General features: G+C 35.2%; 1 protein-coding gene across 2 annotated transcripts in view; it reads left to right on the top strand.

The window, feature by feature from the left end:
- The window catches only part of LOC150084779 (AP-5 complex subunit mu-1-like), a 222,972-nt gene that overhangs the window by 150,571 nt on the left and 48,645 nt on the right, over window positions 1-23,756 (top strand). For both annotated transcript variants that reach the window (XM_090375538.1, XM_090375539.1), the window contains one exon: window positions 20,831-20,928. In XM_090375538.1, coding sequence (XP_090231664.1) covers window positions 20,831-20,928 — 98 coding nt within the window. The remainder of the gene's footprint in view (window positions 1-20,830; window positions 20,929-23,756) is intronic.

The raw sequence follows: 23,756 nt of genomic DNA, 5'->3' as shown, positions 1-23,756 counted from the left end.
TTTCAGTTCATTTTTGGTAAAATATGGAAATTTACATGTTTTCACCTAAATAAAATTATTTAATAAGTAATAATTTTTAATATTTTTATAAGTCATGGCCAAACATCCATAATGTAGCTTAGGAGGAGTTTAAGATGCCATTTTCAATAAACATTAATGAATACAGACTTTTTATTTACACTACTGGGGTCAGATGGCTAATTATAGCAGGTTTCAGTACAATGAGGCCAGTACACCTGTCTCACTGTATTGAAACCTTTTATTTTCACCCACCTCAATCCAGCAGTGTTTACATAAAATTCTGTATTTATTAATGTTTATTGCAAATGGCACACATCACTGTCATAATATCCTTCTAGACTGCATTTTAAGCAGTGTCTGGCCATTATATTTTTAAATATTACTTTTTTGACCTTAACTCCATAAATTTACATCTGTCATTTCGACTGATCTCAACTGTTGTTTTTTAGATTTCTATATAATGAATGAATTGAACTGCTTTTAACTTCGGTTCTAATTTTTATTTAATTCTTTTCCTTTATTTATTTATTGTTTTATGTCTGGATCCTATGAACACTGCATCATTTCCCTGCTAACCAGAGCCACTAATAATTTTTTTTTTTTTTTTTATGCACTTCACAAAAATACAAAGAATCTGGAATGAATGAAAAATTTGGAAGACTAAATTTTGACTGTTTTTTTGCTGGGTTAGTTATTTTCTTTAACAAAAGGAATTTAGCATTCTTTCACTTAGATCATTATTTGAGTTAGCATTACAATAACAAAAAAAAAAAAAAAAAAAACACTATATAATTGAAATTCTTTTTATTTGTGAATTTTCTCATTTCATATGAAAGATATTTGAATTACGTGTAGTCCAATGCACATTGAATTAGTAATATCTTCACATGAAATGTCCTGTAATATATTTAAAAAAGCATGCTGATTTAATTCATAAAATTAAAAGCAAGACTAAAGACTTATATGCCAAGTACAAGAAACAAAAATAAATTAATTAATAATAAAAATAATAACCCCACAAAGACCCAATAGAATCCAGACAGGCCTGTCAGTTGTATCCCAACAATATACAAGATTATGACCAGCTGCATAACCAAGAAGATATCATGCCACTTGAAGAGCCAGAACATAATAGCCGAACGTAGTGTATAGTGTTAATTGTATGGTACCAAAGACCCTAGCAGCACCAGATCTCCCAGAGAACATATGCAAGGAACTCCAGAAAGTTGCAATCCTGAATACCCATAGAATAGTCAGAGTTCCTAGATATACAGTAACACGACACATAACAGCCACCCTGTGCACTTGGTAGTATATTCATCGTGGGGTGGATCCACTCAATCAGTAATAATGTAAGAACAACACTACTACTAATAATAAAGCACTGTGTCCCAGTCCATAATCCAATCATTGATTTCATAATCTGTAGATTATGAAACATGACACCACATATTTTGTGAAGTATTGCACTGAGTGGGATAAAAGGTTTAGAAATCACTTGGTAGATGATGATACTATGGGAACGTTGCATTATATAGCCTCAGCATCAAGAGCAATGTGATCCTACATAACAGCCTAGCAGCAATAAGTTCATTATGCATTATATAGTTCCTCAGACTCCAGAGAGTAATGTGACCCAACCTAACAGCAATAGGGCTCCTAGAGAACACACACAAACATATACACTGAGTTGGATAAAAAGTTGTTAATGACACTGGGAACATTGCATTATATAGCTTCTCAGACAGAAGAGCAATGTGACCCTACGTAACAGCCTAGCGGCAATATGTTCACAGAGAATACATATACATATACACAGAGTTGGATAAATGGTTCAGGCTTCACTTGGTGGATGATAACACTGTTGGAACATTGTATTATACAGCTCCTTAGCCACAACAGCAATGTAACCCTAGATAACAGCAATAGGACTCCCAGAGAAAACTTACATACATACATGCTGACTTTCCACAATCAAAGCCATGTTCATTTTGATATATGTAAGGCTTGAAAAAAATTGAAAAGTTGTTTATGCACTACTGTGTCAAATAGTTTAGAAAGTTTTTTTTTGCTGAGGAGTGGTCTGAAATCTTATACAGACCACTTGTCACCTTTTTTGAATACCAGAAGTATGTTAACTTGATTGAAATGCCCAGTCTCAGATATAAGTTGCAAATATGAATTTGGTCATCCTCATTGATCAACAGATCTCAAACCAGGAAATGAAACCAAAGGCTCCATATCAATAGTCTCAATCCTTGACAAATGTTTGGCAAATACTTGTTTGTTTTGTTATTTGGTTTTTAGGAGCATTAGCAACTAATGCCATATTGCTCCGGGGATATGTGGTGGTCATTTCCTGACCTTTCCGCACCCTCCGTATTTGGTGGTCACGGGCTCGAACCCCGGTCTGATCAAGAAGCGTGTGCTAAGCACTGCTGCTCCTGCCCACCTGGCTACGGAGGCGCCCGGCAAATACTTCAGCAGTGTGGAATTCGTCAGACAATAGAATTCAAACTGAATTATGGAACTATATGTTATTTATCATTAAGGTATATGTAGTTCAGAATGGACAGTTAATCCAATATTGCTTAATTAATATTGCTCTGATACAAGTGATCTCTAAAAAAGAGAAATCATGACACAATTTTCCCCAGAAAAATAAAATCATGACAATTTAACTCAAAATTTTCCTGTGGCCATCAAAACTCAGTGAGTTTTGATGGCCACAGGAAACTATGGAAACTGAGTTTTGATGCCCAAAACTCACTGAGTTTTGAGCATCAAAACTCAGTTTCATATGGCCACACCATATGATACCAAATATGATACCATATGATACCACACCAACTCAGTTTCAGTTTCATCAAAACTCACTATCATATGGCCACACCATATGATAGTTGTGAGGATAATCACATCATATGAGAGATGCCAAAAGGAGTATATGACAATATTTAAAAATAACTAAATGCACAAGGCATAATACATTAATAGTTAAGAGTTTATTATCTATATAATATTGGCGTACATACACCATAGACAACTCTTAAGAAACTACGAAGTAGTTGTTGTAGTAGGCATCATTTGCTCTGTTTCTCATATTGTGCTCTTCCTTCACGACAAGTTGCCATGATATTGCACTACCTCGAATTAAGAGTGCACTACCTTAAGAGTTGTCTATGGTGTATGTACGCCAATATTATATAGATAATAAACTCTTAACTATTAATGTATTATGCCTTGTGCATTTAGTTATTTTTAAATATTGTCATATACACCTTTTGGCATCTCTCATATGGTGTGATTATCTTCACAACTGGGTTATCATGTCTGCAATACCAGGGTACCTACCCATCCACTGATGATAGGCCAATAGCCTTGAAATGGTGCCGTCTGGGTGGTGGTACTCACTGAGAATAAGTAACAGTAGTCTTCTCTATTAGTGAAGCATTGCTTATTTGAGGTAGTGCAATATCATGGCAGCTTGTCGTGAAGGAAGAGCACAATATGAGAAAGAGAGCAAATAATGCCTACTACAACAACTACTTTGTAGTTTCTTAAGAGTTGTCTATAGTGTATGTACACCGATATTATATAGACAATAAACTCTTAACGTATTATGTCTTGTGCATTTAGTTATTTGTAAATATTATTAAAAATTCAAAAAAACATTATATATATTCAGTACTATTAGTTACTTACATTTTCAGGCTTATTTCAAATCTGACACACTTCACAGTGTGTGACATATAGAACTACATATTGTGCTTTCTGCAGTGTAGCAGCTATCTTGAGAGAACATTGGGTTTCCTATATTGACTATGTGAAAACAGTAATATATTTTTCAAAACAACTAGGGTAAGGCTGTAGATGCTTATTGAACAAATGGAAGAAGAAACACAAGCCTGAAACTATAAACAAACAGCACTGGCACTTGCCAATACCACACCACTCTTCAAGCAAAAAAGCCATATAGTTGCAAAGATAGTGGTGGGCCACCTGACAGATTCTCATATGCAATTTCAAATAAAAGCTGTAAAAAAACCACTTCAAAAAGTATTGCAATAAAAGTTTGGCTATATTTTAGAAAGGTGAAAATATCTCACCTTCCTAAATTTTTTAGGCATGAATTAACTGTTAACATAGGAAGGTTGTTTGTAAGGGTCACCTCTCAGGTGACCTGACACCATCACTGGGTTAATATACTTGTATCAGAAGCTGTATTGCTTTAGAAACATATTTGGTAAATTGTTGACTTAATTTAGTGGTTAGCAGACCTTGTATCATTAATCCATATGACTATACTTACAGCAGTTGAAAGTTTTCTGATTTTCAAACATAAAATGCACTCATTCAAACAATGAGCTTATAGTAGAGAAGCAATGTTATCAGCAAATAACATAAAAAAATTTAAAAAATGGGGAATGAGGGTTTTCAGATTTTTAACAACATTTCATATGCATCAAGAAATATCTACAATCCAAAACTGTCTAGAGCAGGTTCTGTAAATGTTCCATTAATTTTTTATCATTGATTTTTTGTTTAATATATGCATGCGTATAAATGCATAAATGAAATTTAATTTATGCATGTTTTTAAAGATATTAGGGTTCTCTGGAAGATTCAGATTTGAAAAGAAGGTTCTGTAGAAGATTTGGATTTTCACATGGGTTCTGGGGCGAAAAAAGTTTGAAATGTACTGATTTAACACGTTCCCTACCTGTAATCCAAACTTCCATCCAAACGAACTGCAATTTTTGTGCCTTGAAGCAGATATATGCATATGTTCAATTGTGGCCCAGAAATGCATTGTAAAAGGAAAAGCATGCGAAATGAACAACTGAATGATATTGGCATACTGATTAAACTGTGAGCTAATGCACTATGACTGGGATTTTGCTTAGTGTCAGTCACACTGTCTAGAGCAGCATTTCTCAAACGGTGTTCTGCGGAACGCTAGCATTCCATGAGATGTGAACAAGTGTTCTGTAAAAAATCGTGATTAATAATTTAAAAAATAAAATTTGCATATTTGTAGTGCACACCACTTTTGTATCATTATAATTAAATTTTTTTTTTTTTTTTTCGGTTATTAATATACTGGCATAGACTAATAATAAAATAGACTGCGGAACACTTTATTTTGGTGGGCTTTGCATAGAGAAGTATGTGTAGAAGTAATGAAATCTATGAAAAAGTAGCAATGTGGTGATGTAATATGCCATTCATATGCGATTTAGCCTGGAGTACACAGGTTGAGGGAGAGGGGAAAGTGAACTGATATCATGTGTCGTTTGGGTGGATGAAACAAAGTAGCCTTCTGCTAACATATCCTTGCATGTTTACACAGTGCTGGTGGTGTGGCGTGGACTGGTTTGTCGACTGAAACTTTGCAGTGAGTATTCACTGCAGATAGATGAATCCACTGACATTTCAGGACTTAATGTACTACTAGTATTTGTCCTATATAGATTAATAATACTATTGAAGAAGACCTGCCGACCCGGCTAGCCAAGTGGGTAAAGTACCTGCCCGGCAACCCAAAGGTCGCGGGTTCGATTCCCGCCTCGGGCTTGGATCAAAGTACTGCAAAAACCTTGGGAGGTGCAATATGGCCACAGAAGCCGATGCGCCAACAACTACCAAATCAAAAAAAAAAAAAAAAAGAAGAAGACCTGCTCTTATGTAAATCTCTGCAAAGCAACACTACTGGGAAAGAAATATTCAACTGCATCAACGATTTTATCACAATGCACAAAATTAGTTGGGGGAAAATGTATTGATGTTTGTACTGATGGTGCTCAGGCAATGGTTGGGAAGATGAAGGGAACTGTGACGTGAATCTTAAAATATGGCACCACAAAGCACTAACAGTCATTGTGTTCTACATAGACAAGCTCTGGCAGCTAAACAAATACTACCATTTTTAAAAATTGTGCTGGATGAACATAAAAATTAACTTTGTCAAATCTCAACTACTTCTATCCAGATTATTTAAAATTTTGTGTGATGAAATGGATAGTCAGCATAAAGCACACCTTTTACACACTGAAGTAAGGTGGCTATTCAGAGACAAAGTATTTGTGAGACTTTTTGAACTTCGTAGTGAACTACTGGTATTTTTCACTTCTGGTAACTCGGGACGAAATTTTATTGACCTTTTGACAAATTCCTTGTGACAAATGAGACTTGCATATCTTGCAGATATTTTTTTCAAAACTAAATTAAATTAATTATACTGTGAGCTATAAGAGCACAGTATACAGTGCTATAAGAGCTGTATACTTGGCTCACAGTTTCATATGTTCTTTGCTTGTGTTGAAATTATTTTATCTAGTTTAGTATTTTTTATTTGCTTATGTTGTTTAAATTATTTTATCTAGTTTAGTATTTTTTATTTGCTTATGTTGTTGAAGTTATTTTATCTAATTTAGTATTTTTTCCATATGTTGAAGTTATTTTATGTAGTTTAGTATTTTCCACAAGAAGAAAAGGTTAAAATTTTTTGAAGATTATGCTTGCTGAATTTTAATTGTTGTTGTTGTTGTTATTTGGTTTTTAGGAGAATTAGCAACTAAGGCCATATTGCTCCGGGGATATGCAGTGGTCATTCCCTGACCTTTCCGCATCCTCCGTATTTGGTGGTCACTGGCTCGAACCCCAGTCTAATCAAGAAGCATGCGCTACGCACTGCCGCTCCTGCCCACCTGGCTACGGAGGCGCCTTGAATTTTAATTCTTTAGTTTGTGAAAAACAAAACATCATCCTTAGTGTGTGTCTACCGGTAAAATTTTGTGCAAAAAATGTTTACCTATGAAATTTTACCCTAAAGGGTTGTTATCCCTGTCCATCCCTATTCCTTTTTCAATCCTGATGATTGAAAAAGGAACAGGGATGGACAGTATGTTGAGGCTGATGACATTGAATTAGCTCTTTGTAATATGTCATCTGATACTGAAATAGCATTGTGTTCTAATGATGTGGATTCTGAATCTTGTTCAAATGCATCTGTTGATGTTAGAACACAACACTACAAACAACAAAAGTGTTACAGATAAAATCTCTTCTTCACAGATAAAATCCATTTACTAAAAAGCACGGCCTACTTGTTCCAGTGCCCTAAATCGCATAGGGATGACCTTCGCATATATCAAAGGCAGTAAACATTAATCTGCACCCTAAATGTTCCTTATTTCTCTCTGCACTTTCATAACTTTTGTTGTTATGTAACTAATTTTTATTCCAAATTCTCTAAAACCTTTATTCAAATTATTCAGATTCTTAAAGATCTTGGAAGCTACTATTTAATTCACAATATCACCTGCATATAATAATTGTTCAAAATATTCTTTGAGCTCTTCACTGAGTGAAGGTGCCAAAAGCAGCATTGCAAATGAAAAAACTCAAAATGCTGTAGAGATGGTTTGTCTTCTTCTGCCAGCTCAGAGTTCATCAATAAACCATTGAAAAGTTTGATGATGCAAAAGCAAAGTATACCTATGATACTGAAATAATTATGTAGTGGAGAATGACTGGAAGAAATTGACAGAGTGAAAAAAAACTTCAAAAAGTGCCCATTGAGACAGTCTATTTTACTAGCAATAAAGTTTATCACAAACTATTATTCTAAATTTAGAAAAAGGGTAAAGTGAATTTCAACTGATAGAAGTTGTTCACTGTATATAAACATAAAATATACATACCTGGGAAGATATAAAATGGGAAATTCAACAGCTACCCTGTCTCACAGAAAGCTACAAGACACAATGTGGGCATAAGAAGTAAATAGTTTTGATAAGCCCCTCAACCAGTAAACAAGTTGAATAGCCTAGTACTATGACAACTGGTGAATAAACACATCTTTACCCAAAAACTCCTGTAGCTGTGAAAAAGTATGAAAACACGTGAACACAAAAATAAACATTGACTAATAGTACCTCTGGCATGGATAGTAAAGCATAAAATAGTTTCTTCCTTAAAAATCTTCACATTAAGGTCTGCCTCATAATTACTATAAAAATATTAACTCTATGGAAGGAAAACCAATTAAGGCAAAAAAATTAGGACTAAAAATATATGTGATGACATAATAAAGAAATGCATGTCAAATAGCAAAGAATGCTTAAAGTAAGCAAGAGTGCTAGGAACACAAGGTTAAAAAGTAATACTGATGGTGGGAGCTTAAAGAACACAAAATTGGAATGAAATGGAGAAGCTAATCACATGGTGAAATTTGAACAAAAATGTAACAAGAAAATATATAACACTATTATGTCAAAATTTAAAAAAAAAAATCAGATATGATAGTAGTAATTGCAGGTGGAATATTACAAAAAAAGACTATAGTTCTTTTACAAGCAATGGAAATTAAGTTGAAAATTAGAATCACAGAAATGTTTTTTAAAAGTACAAAGAATGATTGGGTATTTATGTTAATATTCACACAAAGATAGATCAAATTATAGAAGGTAGAGGGGGCTATAAGTCAAAAGAATGCAAATGAAAGAGGAGCCTAAATACCATTCAAAACTTATATAGAGGCCCCGTAGTCAGATATCATAAAATTCTTTGAGAATAAGCTCTTCACTGACCTAAAATAGAAATAAGAGTATGGTGATGATACTAGAAAAAACATTAAATGTTAAAAAAGTTCAGAATTCCTGCAGAGATAGTTCTGTCCCTATCTGGCAGCTCAGAGTTCATCAAAAACAGCAACAACAAACTTGAAGAAACAAAACTAGTCTGACTATGAATGTATTGAAATAATAGTGTACTGAAGATTGACCAAAAAAAAACATTACAGGAGTGAAAAAACTTCAAAAAAAGATGACTGTTGAGAAATCTGAATTTAAAGAAAAGAAATAGTCTACCTAATAAAATACCAATTGAAGTTGAGCAACATATATAGAAAGAAAAATGGACATACCTAAGAACAAATCAAGTGGGGAATTCCACTGCTAGTACCTCATCTCCTCAAGGAAAGCTGTGAGGCACAACAGTAGATGAAGCAAAAGTGTAGTGTTTCAGTAACATCTCAATCAGGCTGCATTGAGTGGCCATAGCTCATACACTGGAAAACAACCAGCTCATACACATTCAAACAAAACTCCTGTAGTTTTGTAAACCATGGTTGTCATAACTTCACTATTTTCGATTATCTTAATTATTGGCTTTTCTTCCCACACTGAGATTTTGCAACATTTTTCCACCTTCCTGCTACATGTTTTCCATACCTTTCCCAAAATTATTCCAAGATTTTTTCTTTGGTCTCTTTCATATATATCTTAGTCTTCTTACATTTTCTTTATATTCTAACAGGTATTTATTAGTTTTATTTGCGAAAATTTCTCATAATATTTTTTTTCTTTTCTGTAACTGTTTCTTTAATTTCTTGGGTCTGCTGTTCCATGCCATCCCCAATTTCCTGTCTTTATATACACTATTCCTGTGTTCCTCTTTTGTACCTATCTCTAAAGTTCTCTTAAATTTTTGCCATTTGTTTCTGAAATCAAGTAAGCATTAGGAATGCCATTTACTTTTGAAGCAAGAAAGTTCCTTTATTTAATGGTTGATGGAAAATCTGATAGCTTTTCAATTTTGTCTTTTTTAACATTTTTTATATGTTTTATTTTTTGCACTAATTAGCATATTTAAATTGCTCAATGATGGTTCTTCCATGTTCATATTTTTTATATACTCTTATATTCCAACTAATTCTTTAAGCTCCTTTTGTTATGTAAACTTGTGTCTATCTTTATGCTGAAATACTGTGTTTTTAATTAAGAATGCATGGATTGCATAGAATTTGAGTAGCCTTTTACATTATTGTTAAGTTTACTTTTCTCTCCAGATTTTCTTAAATTTTGCTGAAATTTGGTAATGTTTAAATAGCAGGGTAGAGAATTTACTACATTTGCTACTGTCCTATTTAAATCTCAAACTAATATTCTTTATTTGTCAATAGTTTCTACTGCAATTTATAAAATACTGAAGTTTAACATTAAAATGTTGAATTCTTGTATCATCTTTTTTGAGCCGTCAAATAGGCCATAAACACTGAAAAATATCATCACCTAACTTGTCATCTTAGATGTTGTTCACATAATTCTAAAAGGATAATGCTTCAGAGCCAATTAAACGTCCTTCCAAACTAGTTTTAAAAGCTATTACTGTACCCTTCTTGAAGACTACTCTACTCCCAGAATAAATTGAGTTTTTTTTTTTTTTTTTTTTAAATGAAAACCTCAAACACGAGAGGTATTAGAACCTATAGTACTTAGTACCATGCATGAGTTGAAGGTTGAGAATATGAAAGAAGATTTGTTGACATTAGAACCTTGAACTTCTGTAGATTGTAATTTTAACGAAATATGTATGAATGAATAAATGAGAAAGAAGAAAAGTTGGTTCTGTGAGTTTGAAGTTGGACAGTAAAAAGATGATGACTGGTTGCGGCATGTGTTCGGACTGCTTTGGAAGAGAGTGGGGGAGTTAAAGAAGCCAATTGAGAAGAATGGGAAGAATGTCGAAACAATATTCCATGGTAGGGCAAATTTGCGATTTGTACAGAGTGAACAGTTTTTTGGAAGAAAAGTAACACCAAGAGTGAAAGAGTAAACCCAGTTTTTTAGATGCAGAGGAAGGAATATTTGTAATGTGCTAATGCCAAGATTAGAAGTCAGGGTAATCTCCAATAGAGATATATGATCTTGCCTAGAAATCAGTGTCATCGAAGATAAGCATAGGAGCAGTAGAATTCTTTTTTCGAGATATAAGACAGGACTGAGTTTTAGAAGGATTGAAATCAACTAAGTTATCTTTGACCCAGTGGAGAATTACCTGGAGATCAGCATTTAAGGAATTGGTAGTGGATATTTGAGAAGTTGAAGCTGTTTGTGTAGGGCAAGGTTTCTCAAGGTGCAATGCAATGTGCCATCATCAGAAAAACTATGGATAGGATTTCTGGCCAATGGAAGAATGTCATTAATATACAAGAGGAAAAGACTGGGAGAAAGAACTGAATCTTGGGGAACACCAGCATTAGTGGAGAAGTTAGAAGACAGAGAGCCATCTACCATCACCCACAATGAGCAGTCAGGAAGAAAACTGGATACCCAATTACAAAAAACAGTTGGCAAACCATATATGTAAGCTTATTTAGAAGACCTTTATACCAAACATGATCAAATGCCTTTGGCATGTCAAGGGCAACTGCTTGAGTTTCACTAAACGTTTCCATTGAATTTGTCCACAAATAGGTAAAATAAGCCAGAATATCACCAGTGGATTGACACTGATGGAATTCATACTGGCGATCATTGATCAGATGGACGGTTTCCAGATCGTTTGGGAGTTGCCAGTTAATTGATTTCTACATTACTTTAGAAAGAGTAGAAGATAGTGCAATGGGATGATAATTGGATGGGAGGGATTTGTCACTCTCTTTAGGAACTGGCTGGGTATGAGCAATTTTACAATCAGAAGGGAAAAAAGGAGTAAGTTCAGGAGCACAGGTTTTAAGAACAGTTGGAAAAATACCATCAGGACCTGGAGCATTCTTAGCATCAAGATTGTTCAAAATTCTTCTGATATCCTTTTGACAGAAGACTGCAGGAGGCATTGAATGGAGCATACTGGGAATGGTAGAAAGTGGCTTACCAAGATCATCAATACATGAGTTGGAAGAAAAGTGGGATGCTAGCAGGCTGGCTTTATCTTTGGCTTAAGTGGCAATGGCAATTCTGTTTTTGGCTTAAGTGGTTATTCTGTCAAAACCATCTGGATTTGACAGAAGTGGGAACAGAGATGGACAAAAGTTACAGCCAGTAGCTTTGGCAAGAGACCAGAATGTTCAACTGCTATTTGGACAAGAAATAAGTTTTCTACTCAGAGAGAGAGAGAGAGTCTTTATTGCAACATTTGATTGTAACTGGTTACAAGGTTAAGTATTTCAACTTTCTCTTCACGGCCAAAAGACCAGGGGTTTACAAATAAGAGGTGTTACAAAATCATTAAATACTATAAGACATTAAAGAAACAAAAAAAGATGACATTAAATTATATAGGGATAAAACAAAATTAAAAATACATATACAATTTACAGTAGTGACTATTGTCCTCAGAATTCATGGGACAGAGCAGCAAGAGCACTGTCAGGCTCGTTTCCCGTTATACTCACTAATTAATTCACAGGGGTCTCCAACCGGGGCAGTTTCACTTCTGTCGATGAGTTGCAATGCTTTGTCAAGAGATGGTGCACTACATCCCCTGTGGTTGCCATTCCCTGTATTAGTTAAGGGGATTGGCAGATGCAGCTGATAGTTTGCAGTCTATGGAATGTGTTGGGCGAAGTATCCTACGTCTATATCGTCAGTTGACAGCAAATTTCTTAAGATCGGTGTTGATGTCCATTGAGAGAGGGCAGAGAGTGTAGAGTGTGTTCTACACTCTCTGCCCCCTCTCAATGACGAAAAAAGACTGATAATTACAGTAAAGAAGTTGACCGGTCTGATCACATCTCCTTCATTCTGGGATCTCTGTGGCTGGAGGATTCCACCTGCCCAGCTCAGAGCCACCCCAACTATTTGCCCTCTTCATGTACGCCTCCACCTATCAGATTGTTTCCTACCATACCAGATGCTCGGACGAATCCAAGACATCAATGTCGACCTTAAGAAATTTGCCGTCAACCAACGATATAGACATGGGATACTTCACCCAACACACTCCATGGACTGCAAACTGTCAGCTGCATCTGCCAGGGCAGATAGTTGGGGTGGCTCTGAGCTGGGCAGGTGGAATCCTCCATCCACAGAGATCGCAGAAAGGAGATGTGATCAGACTGGTCAACATCTTTACTGAGATTATCAGTCTTTTTTCATCAATGAGAGAGGGCAGCCTGGGGATTCCCAGAGCCTGGGCCATTTCAGTTGTATGAACATGGGGTGGTAACCTGTGCTTGTAGGTCATCCATTTGATGAGCCAATATTCTGCTGCCCAGATGGATTTTCTGATCGTGGGTGCTGCTGATGCCCAGATTTCAGCTGCATAAAGTAGTGGGGAGTATATAATGGTCCTGAGATGCTTTTTTTGCTGTAACCCTGTCTCAGATGTAATGCAGGTGTTGTTTCACTCTCCATTTCAGGTGTGCCACTTGACTGATGAGTTTGTCAATGTGCTTGTTGAATCTGAGTTTTGTGTCAAAGATAACCCTCAAATCTAAATGATAAGGAACAGTCGGGATGGAGCCCCCACTGCTGTTGGGCAAGATGATTGCTGTTTCTTTCTTCAGGGAGCAGAGCATGCACTTAGACTTCGCTGGGTTAATGTTAAGGCCAAATTGTTTAAGGTAGCCCGCTCGTGCGAGGAGGACACTGTTAATTTCCTTTGTGATCCTAGAGGGGTCTGGTTTTGCTTGGATGGTGGTAAATATTTTTAAATCATCTGCATAAGACAATACATCTAGTCTCTGGCTTATGAAAGGGGATATAATGGCAGTAAAGAGGAGACCAGAGAGAACTCCCCCCCCCGTGGTATTTGCCTGATATAAGTTTTTTTTGAATGATGGAGTATGATAGTACAGTTGAGAAGGAGTGATGAGAGGAAGTGCACTGCATCTCCCTCTAGTAGTGGTCTTCAAGCAGTTGTAGGAGGGCAAGTACCTGAACAGCATAAAAAGCTGTTTCGATGTCGAGGTATGTTATGAGGAGTTCTTCTTTTCTTTAAAATGCTGTTCACTTAGCTCATTTGAAATCTAGTTTGGACTGATTAGTAAGTGCTTTACAATTGTTGCAATCTTTGGTGTAGCCAGAAAATGAACCTGGAGATTTTGATACAAGCCAATTACGATATGCAATATTCTTCTCTTGAACAGCCTTAGCACATTTATTGGAAAACCAAGTTTAGATAAAGGATAATATTTTAATGTGGGTGTGGAATAAAGGATTTCATCCCTACAAGAATAATTTTAATGACACGATCTGAACAAACTTTGACATCCAGAAGGTTTGAAATGGTAATTCGACCAAGGAAAAGAAAAAATAGAAATCTCGCAGATCATCCTATTTTGCCTTCTTGTAATGCCAAATAACATAAGATTGAAAATGGCCATGAGAGAAAGGCCCATTGGAGAAGACACCATCACCAAGTTGTGATCTGCGGTGCCTAGAGGATCACTTACCTTGACCATGTACTCAAAAAGGTTGTTTGTGAGAAAAAGATGAAGCATGCTGGCTGCATGGTTAGGATTGTCTGATATTCTAGTATATAAAGGAACAATCTGTGCTAGATCATTAGTAATTGCAAAAGCTTCAGCATCATGACCAGATAGTCCTTGTGACTAGAAAACAAAAGGTAGCTGGTGTTGTGAACATTAAAATCGCTAAGGAAAATTATCTCACTGTTAGGAAAGTTGGACTAGAGAAAGTCAAGTTTCAAAGAGAGGAAGTCAAACAGTTCCAAGTGATTAGTGGATTTGGGAGAAGATAGAGGCAACAGATAAATTTGACAGAATGTGGTAGAGAGATTTTAAGCCAGAGAAGATTGAAAAGAGGAGATTCCAAATTACTGTTTCTGACAGGGAATACTAGAACAGACATATGCACAATTACCACCTTTGAATTGAAAGGAATCATACAGTGAACAATCTGGACAACTGAGATAAGCAGTGGTTGAACTGACCAATAACTGGGATTCTCTCTTTCTCTCTCAAAAAAAGTATATATGAAATTTGGCAGACTGTAAGTGGAAATCATTGAGATTAGAACTGAGACTACATATATTTGTGAAATTAATGAGGAAGTGTTCGGGAGGTTTAGATATTTTTGCAAATAAGTTTGTTGTATTATTTTGACAATTCAGAGTGTATTCAGAAGTAAGAAGAAAAAGTGATGAGGATATGCTGTATGAAGTAATGAAATTTTTGGATATGGCATACACATTGTAAGAATATACCCAGCTCCTTGACATAACATGGCCTCAACAATGCCCTTGCATACACAGTACTCGGATTCCCTCCAGTTACTATCTGGCAGAGTAGAGGCAGCAAGATTATACACTAGCTGATCCAGAAGCCTCTTAGAGAGTTACTGATGGGTTTGGTCTGGTGGACTATCTAGTGGCTGGCCTGTTTTAGAGCTATACCCTTGAAATGTAAGGAAGATTGGATGATGTTCATTATAATCTCAAAAGGCATCATCATACTGCATGATGGAAGGGAAGGAGGGTTGCCAGAGCTTTGCTGTGGAGACTAAACTTGGGTCCCACCACTTCAAGGCTCCAATAAGCAAAGTGGTGGTATTGCACTGGTTGATGAGAATCATCTAGTATTGCCTGGTAACACAGAGGGACAGCATTCCCCTGTGTCGTGAGGGCACCACACCTTGACCCTTGCTTAGTTGGTTTGCACCTGGGTATGCTAGGTACTATATTTTAGGTCTTGTGCGTGGGGATTTATACCAGGTTACTAATAGTCCCACCGTCGTGAAGGTGCAAGCAGAGGATTTGGCTGTCAAAGACTGACCGGACTTTGCCGAAATTAGGTTCACTTGAGTGTCAACTGAATATCAGTTCTACCAACGTTGTAGATCTCAGGTAGCAAGCACAGCTTGCCATACCAGTTAGATTGTTTAGCTTTAGCTCTTCCCTCCCTCTCTTCACCTTCTTGGTTTTTATGATAACTGCTATTCTGATATTATATTGACACAGTTCTTTTGCTAACTCCACTTCTTTGCTGTTTAATCTTCTAATACTGATGATGCCATTTTGATAATTGTTCTGGCAGCATATTAGGCACTGTGTGACCTGGTTCCCTGACAAGCACAGCAGGAACCTTGTTAGCCCAGGCAATGTCCCAACTGGTATGAGTCTGAATTGCTCCATCCTATCTTGAATTCCCTTTGGTGATCCTTGCACCAGGTGTGGAATGTGGTATCCGATTTTGTTATTAGTCCATGGGATATGTCGTATTTATGTGTTTTAATTCTTTTGAATAATGTTCTACTAGTTTTCCCTGTATACAAAAATTGTATACTGGGAAAACCAGTGGATTTAATAGAATACCTTTCTATTAAATACACTGGTATTTAATAAAAAGGGTGTTTGTTAGGGGTGAAGCAGGAGAGGGGGTTTATTATATTTTTAATGGTGTTAAATTTTTGTAAACCTGGTGTAAAACCCATATTTTTTTCGCTGTTTTTAATCTGTTTGTTTCTGATCTGCTATGTTTTTTATCTGTTTGAACAGATCAAAATCATACCAAAACCAAAAAAAAAAAAGAGTACATTCTTTTATGTCCCCCAAATTAGTGAGCAGATTAGAAATGTAGCCAAAAAATATGGGTTGTAAACCAGATTTACAAGAACTAACACCATTAAAAATATGGTAAACCCCTCACCCCCTGATGAAGACTCTTTCCACTAAATACCCAGTATATAATCTACAATGCAAAGATTGACAAAAATTGTATATTGGGCAAACTGGTAGAAGATTATTCAAAAGAATTAAAGAATATAAATAAGACATATCCCATAGCCTAATGTCAAAATTGTATTTTGCATTCCACACCAGGTGCAAGGATTACCAATGGAATTTCATAAACATCTCTGTCCTAACCACTGACAGGTACTGGAAACGCAGGCTATACAAGTTATCCTTCATTATTGGCATAACCAATGATATTAACTGAAACAAAGGCATGCAGATAAACATTAACCATAACAATTATACCTTGAAAAAAGAACCTCCATCCCCCTACCAAATGTAATCTTGAACCCACCCGCACAATTAAGACACTCACAAAGATTAGCTGCCAAACAGATGTCTAATCCTGCAACATCTAAACTCCTATTTTCTCTCTCTCTCTCTCTCTGAATATCCTCACCCTCAGGTACAAACTACAATTGGCCCCAGGAGACCTTTTATTCAAAAAGTTCTTAGTTTGAGAGTACAGTATAGAACATATAATTAATTTAAACCAGTGTCTTGAAATGTGAGGCTGATGGTGTCATAAGGACAGCATTACAGGAATGTAAGTATTCATGGCTATCTGTTTGCTTAAGTTTAATTTTATTAAATTTAATCTTACTAACTAAATTAACTGATTTTAAAATTATTTAAACTTCTAAAATTAATCTTCACCTGATGTTTACTAATAGCTATCTGTTACTAACTCAGAATCTATTACACATATAATTACTAAGGGCTAAATATTAACAAGTAAGGAAGTTGTAATCAAATTAACAATTCTATGTAAGTGAAGTCACCATAATTTACCAGTTGTGCTGTCTTTACAGTCACTGAAGTACAGAAAGTACCACAAAATGGCTGAGAATAATCTGTAATTCTTTAAGAAATTAAAGGAAGATTACACTCCATGCAGGTTGAAGTGCACTTAGTTCACAAATTTCTGTATTAATTTTATTTGATATATTGGATATGAGTGGTTCTCTAACCAAAAATATGACAAGAAAAAGAAATTATTAGCAAAATATTTATATTCAAAACAATTGTATACAAAGTGTTCAAATCAAATTGAATATGAATAATATAATTTTTAAACAATTTTTATTGTGCTAACAATTGATAACTATAAGTTTAATAAGTATTATGTGGTCCCTTCCCAATTTTACCTTTCTTCAAGAAATCAGTACTGTCTTGTTGAATAAAAGTCCTGTCGTATTACCATTTCATTTATTCTTCATTTCTCTTAGGACAAAAAATATTTTTCTGTTTTTGTGTAATTTAACCTTTTCTATTGTACTTTATTTTCTTTTTCTTCACTTTCCACTTCACCTACTGATTTTTTCCCATGAAATGCTGTCGCTATTTCATTTTATTCTGGACAGCTTGTTGTTGTTTTGGTTTTTAGGAGCATTAGCAACTAAGGTCATATTACTCTGGCGATATGCGGTGATCATTCCCTGACCTTTCCGCATCCTCGGTATTTGGTGGTCACGGGCTCGAACCCCAGTCTAATCAAGAAGCGTGTGCTACGCACTGTTGCTCCTGCCACCTGGCTACGGAAGTGCCCTGCACAGCTTCTTAAATTACCAAAATTAATATCCTTTTTTGTTACTGATGTGCAATGTATTTTGACAGTATCTTTTATTCCATCTTAATAAATAACTTTTTTCATACATTTCCTACTGTACTCTGTTCTATATCACCAGCTTGCAGCCCAGTTGTAAATACAGTAGTGCATTTCATGTTATAATTTTTAATATTGGCCACTGATTTTTCAAAAAAAAAAAAAAAAACGGAAACTTTTCAAAATTGTATTATTCATGGGGAATAAGCATACTGAAATAAATCTTGTCACAACTGACAAAAAGCTAAAGTATAAAATAAGACTATTAAAAATACAATAAAAATAAAGAATAAAATACAATATGTGGAAACTTATAAAAATACATGCAGATAAATGTCAAAAGTGAAAGCACTAAAAACAATAAGCACAAAAATAAAATATACGTTAAGAAGCTTTTGGAGTGATGTGCCCCTTTATTGATTTAGAACACAAATAGTTTAACCCGAGGGGCTCAAGTCTGGTGAGTATGGGGTTGGCACACCCAGGTCCTGAGTTGGATATCATCATTCTTCTCTTTCTTAGTGATTCCCTTCTCTCTCTCTCTCAGGGTAATTCAGAATTTTTTTTTTTTTTTTTTTTTTTGTCTGGTCCAGCATGAGCCTCAGTCTTCCTTGTACCATATGGCTAATAATAATAATAATAAAAATATACATCATTATATTCCACAGAGGTGCAACATTTACACTTGCACTACAACAAACCAATGCAGATTGTAAATGGTGAAAAAAGGAGGCAGGGGGACAAAACATCAGCCATCAGATTCTGTGGAAGTAGGCTATGTACATTTGTCATGTTATTATCATTATGAATAGTCATATGGTGCAAGGAAGCTTGAGGCATTTTCTGCACCAGCCAAAAACAAAATTTCCGAGTTATCCTGAGAGAGAGAGAGAGAGAAATAAATAAAACAAGTCAGAAGTAGAAGGGAATCACCAAGAAAGAGAAGGATGATGATATACAGCTCAGGACCCTGGGTGTGCCAAGCCCATACTCACCAGTGTGAGCCCCTGGGGTTAACATAAACTCACCATCTTCATCATGCTGTAAAATAACTGCTTCCATAAGGTGTATGCGGGTTCCATGATTGTGATTAATGTTGCCCACCACAACTATGTGGAGCTCTTCCAACCAGGAGACATGATTTTTTTTTATCATCGTATAATGTGATCAATACACAAAGGAATCAGTTTTTTCCTGCTTCCTTCGTGTATCGTGGCCGTGATATCCAACCGGATAGTGCAGCACCATCGTGATATCCAAGCCCGAGGCGGGATATGAACCCGCAACCTTTGGGTTGCCAGTCAGGCACTCTACCCACCCGGCTAGCCCAGTCGGCAGGAGAGATGATGAAAATCATGTACATGGTCCAAAATTTCAACGTTGGAATGTGGGTTATAATTCATGTGCTGCTCACCCCAATAATGCTCAGCAACAGCAGAGTGGGTGAAGTTGACCTGACAAAAATTCTGCTTCCCATTTGAATCATAATAGTGAGTTTATTGCCACCACTTATATTCCCCACTATCTGGATTTATCTGCATGTCTTGCTAGGGTGCAACACTACCATATTGGTTGTGTGCAGCTTCCTGGTAGGAAGTAGCAGTCAGTGGTTTCCAGAGTTAAATCTGTCATTCCCATGTTGCAACATGCAGATTCCATTTATTAGATCACATTCCCAGATTGCAAGGTATATTATATTGGTGAGTCAGATCGGAGGCTTTGCCATTGCATCTCAGAACATGAGGGCTATTCATCAGGCCAATTTTGCCTGCTCTCCTGTTGCTGAGCCTTATTAATATCAGCAGCACTTGAATACTCACATTCCAATGTTGAAATTTTGGACTGCATACATGGTTCTTATCATCACTCATGCTGTCAGGTTCCAACATTAATCACATTCATGGAACCTGCATACACTCTATTATGGAAGTGGTTATTTTACAGCTTGATGAAAGATGGTGACCTTATAATGTGGCAAATGTACATCGGCCTACTTTCTCAGTCTGATGGCTGTTATTTTGTCCTTACCCCTTTTTTCTTCACTGTTCATGATCTGCATTTGTTTGTTTGTTGTTGCACATGTTTATATTTTGCACCTATGCAGAATATAATGATGTATGCCATACTACTTACCTTCTAAGTTGATAAAGGGGCACATTGCTTGAAAGGTTCTTAATGTATATTTTGTTTTTGTTATCACATTTAGTACTTTTATCACTTTTAGCATTAATCTGTATATATTTTTATTTTTATTCATAATAAGTTTCTGTATTATTCTTTATTTTTTAGTTTTACTATATGTTTAATAAAATCTTATTTTATACTTTAACATTTCGTCAATTTTGACAAGATTTGTTTCAATATCTTCAAAATTGTTTCCTTCAATATAAATGTTTACAATTGAGGGGGGTGATTTATGACTCCCTAATCAACAGGTTGTATGGAAGCTATGATACTGAGAAAAGGCACCTGATATTGCTATCATCACTCAGAATTTATTTGAAGGATGCACAGGGGCATTAGCTAACAATAAAAATGTTAATGTTTTAATTTGTGTTTAATTTTTTTCCTTCTGAATGATTTGTCTTCTTTAACAAAGAGATTGTTAAACCATTCTGAAAGAATTTTGCAATTCTAACAGAAAACAGTTTGAATTAGTGAGCTTTTCTGTACTTATTATTTTAAACGATACGCTGATGATGTTATTTTTATTTTATATAGGACGAGAAAGATATTGAGTTTCTGCTTCAGCTTAAACTGAATGAAAGAGTGAAAAATAATTTTGATTATTTTGAAGCTAGACTTCCATTTTTTAATAGGTAAATTTTCAAGCTATAATTTTATGGTTGAAGTGGTGTTGAGCATTGTATGAGTAGTTACTCGAGTATGGCAATGGCCAACTGTGTATGCTTAATGCATCACTTTTAATCTTTAAATACATAAAAATGAAATACTAAACAAGATGCACATGAAGATTTTTAACCTTGATAGTTTAATGACCATCAAGGTTAAGAAATAAGAAAAAGGATTTTTAAATTTCAATCTTTTATTAACAAAAAAATATAAAGATTACAATCAGTAATTATATTATATTATAAAATACAGTATATCTCAATTTGCAGACTTTCAGTTTTACAAGCAAGAATTTCCAGCATATTCATTTCATGATAAGATATGTTACTCTTATAAATAAATTTGAGTAGCCTCAAAAAGTATCAACTTTTAAAAGTAAATTGGTCAAAGATGAAAAATTTTAAAGATTTGTGTTGTATATTTGATATATATACTGTATGTAACAATGTGCAGTACAATATGTATCTTTTCCTGTAAAATCATATTATTGCTACTACTATGTTTTCCTGTTAATCTACCATGTAAAATTCTTAATATGATATTTATTTTACAGTGATATTTATTTTCAGATAATAATCGGTATATTACAGACTCTCAAATCCAGAAACTCTGGAATTAGACTACTGCTAGATTTTGGAATGGCAACTTTATTGGCAGTTGTCACGTAATTTATTATTGTATAACACAGTACTGTGCTTTGAGTTATTTGTTTTTACTGTAATGTGTAAGATAAAGAGAAATGTATGTATTAAATAAAGCATACATTGAAATGCTATAATATAGATGTAGTATCATTATTAACTGTAGCACTAAAAAACAAACTGTGATCTATCAATTAAAAAACAGAAAGTTCTGATTTAGAATTTTGGCACACATTCCAGGGTAGTGGGGAGAGTCTATTAGCCTGCCAGTTTTATTCACTAATGAGAAAGATTTAATTTTTATTTTTTGGGAGCAAAAAATTTGTATATGGCACCCATTTTCATGTTATGTCACTACATATGGGAAAATCCCTTTTGATTTATAAACTAGTTTTCAGGAACACATGGTGTTTGTAAATCAGGAGATTAATGTAAGCAGCAACTCTTAAAAATGTGAATATTCAATATAAATATTTACACATTTACATTATGATTGAAATTAATCTCATTTTGGTAGAAGCTATAATTGTAGTTTCTACCAAAAGTATCCATCAGAAACAACTGACACATTTTGATAGAAAACAATGTCTCTTTTTTTTTTTTTTTTGACATTTGGGAGTTTTTCTTGAAAATATTAAATGCAACCAGTGCACCCCTTTCAGTATTGTACACTCTTGAACACATTGAGTGAAATTCATCATAATTTTGTGGTGCTTTTCTTCATTTATTCTAGCAGTTCCTTCATGAACACATGTCTTGAGCTCTTCAGTAATTCACAGCTTAGTTGCATATACATGCCTTTTGAGGTATTCCCATAAGAAATCAGGTACTGTAAGGTGAGGAGAAATGAGGCAGCCGTGGCATATTTCCAAAGCAAGAAATGCATTAGCCAAAAAAGATTTTGCGTAAAAGATATGTACTCGCTTTTGTCATATGAGATGTTGCTCCATAATGTAAATATCATATCTCATTTGTATTATCAATTTAGTATTAGTATTAATTGTGGCAAATGATGCAAGAACAAAGCTTATAAAGCATCAGCCAAAAAAAAAACCTACACACTTCACCCATCCAAGAATTTGTCTAGTTCTTCCTTGAATTTATTCAAACCACCCAGTGGTTGAAGGCAAACTTCCACACATCTATCCTACAACCATCCTTCCCCAATTTGAATTTATGCCCCCTCATGTGCATAGGCTCGGCAAGAGGAAGAATACCATCAGCATTTAGCTTAGTTAATCCATTCAAGACCTTAAACACCTCAGTCATAGCTTTCTGCAGGTGCCTAGTCTGCAATTTGCAGAACTGAAGCCTTTCTTCGTAAGGGCACCCTTTTGTTCCCTTCACCAATCTGGTTGCCCTTCTCTGATCTGTAGTAGATCAGAGAAGGTAGTAGATCTGCAGTAGATCTGCAGTCTTCATAAAGTGAGGCCTCCAGATCTGTATACAATACTCAAGGTGTGGCTTAACCATGGCCTTGTACAAGGGGGGTTATCACCTCCTTATCCCTGCTAGCAAAGTTTCTCTATATCATTCACAAAACCACATTAACTCTCCCATCAGCCTGTCTACACTGCTCAGAGAATTTCATATCTGACTGCACAATTATCCCCAGGTCTTTTTTATTTCTTCAGACTCTGTGGCCAAACCCCTAAATTATGTCACAATAGCATTCTGCATTGACAGAAACTGCTTGGCTGTTTTCATTTTTGAAGAAGAAAGGACCAGTAATCTTGAAACTGAAAACAGTGTATCATACCATCATTGAATGAAGTAGCAGTTTGTGAATTTGATGAGGATTATTTCATCACTGCTCAATTAAAAATGTGCATCATCATCACTTATATTTTTCTTTTCAAGTTCAGATATTGTTTGCTTTAACTCCATAAAATGCATACATAATTTAATACATTTTAAAATTTAGTCAATTCATTTTGTCATTTTCACTGAGTTCTTGAACAATGGTCATTTTGTAAGGGTGAAACTTTTGTGCACAAAGTTTCATGGTTTAAACATTAAAACAACACTTTCACATATAATTGTAATTGAGACATGCTTGCAATCACAGATGACAAATACTCACTTTGAAGATCAATTCAAGCTGAAGGAAACAATTACCACATTTACCAATTAACCAATTATCAGTTACCCCC

This window comes from Mastigoproctus giganteus, chromosome 6 (assembly GCF_048544385.1).
Source record: "Mastigoproctus giganteus isolate SK-2022 chromosome 6, ASM4854438v1, whole genome shotgun sequence".
Taxonomy (NCBI): Eukaryota; Metazoa; Arthropoda; class Arachnida; order Uropygi; family Thelyphonidae; genus Mastigoproctus; species Mastigoproctus giganteus.
This window is presented reverse-complemented; position numbering and strand designations above follow the sequence as displayed.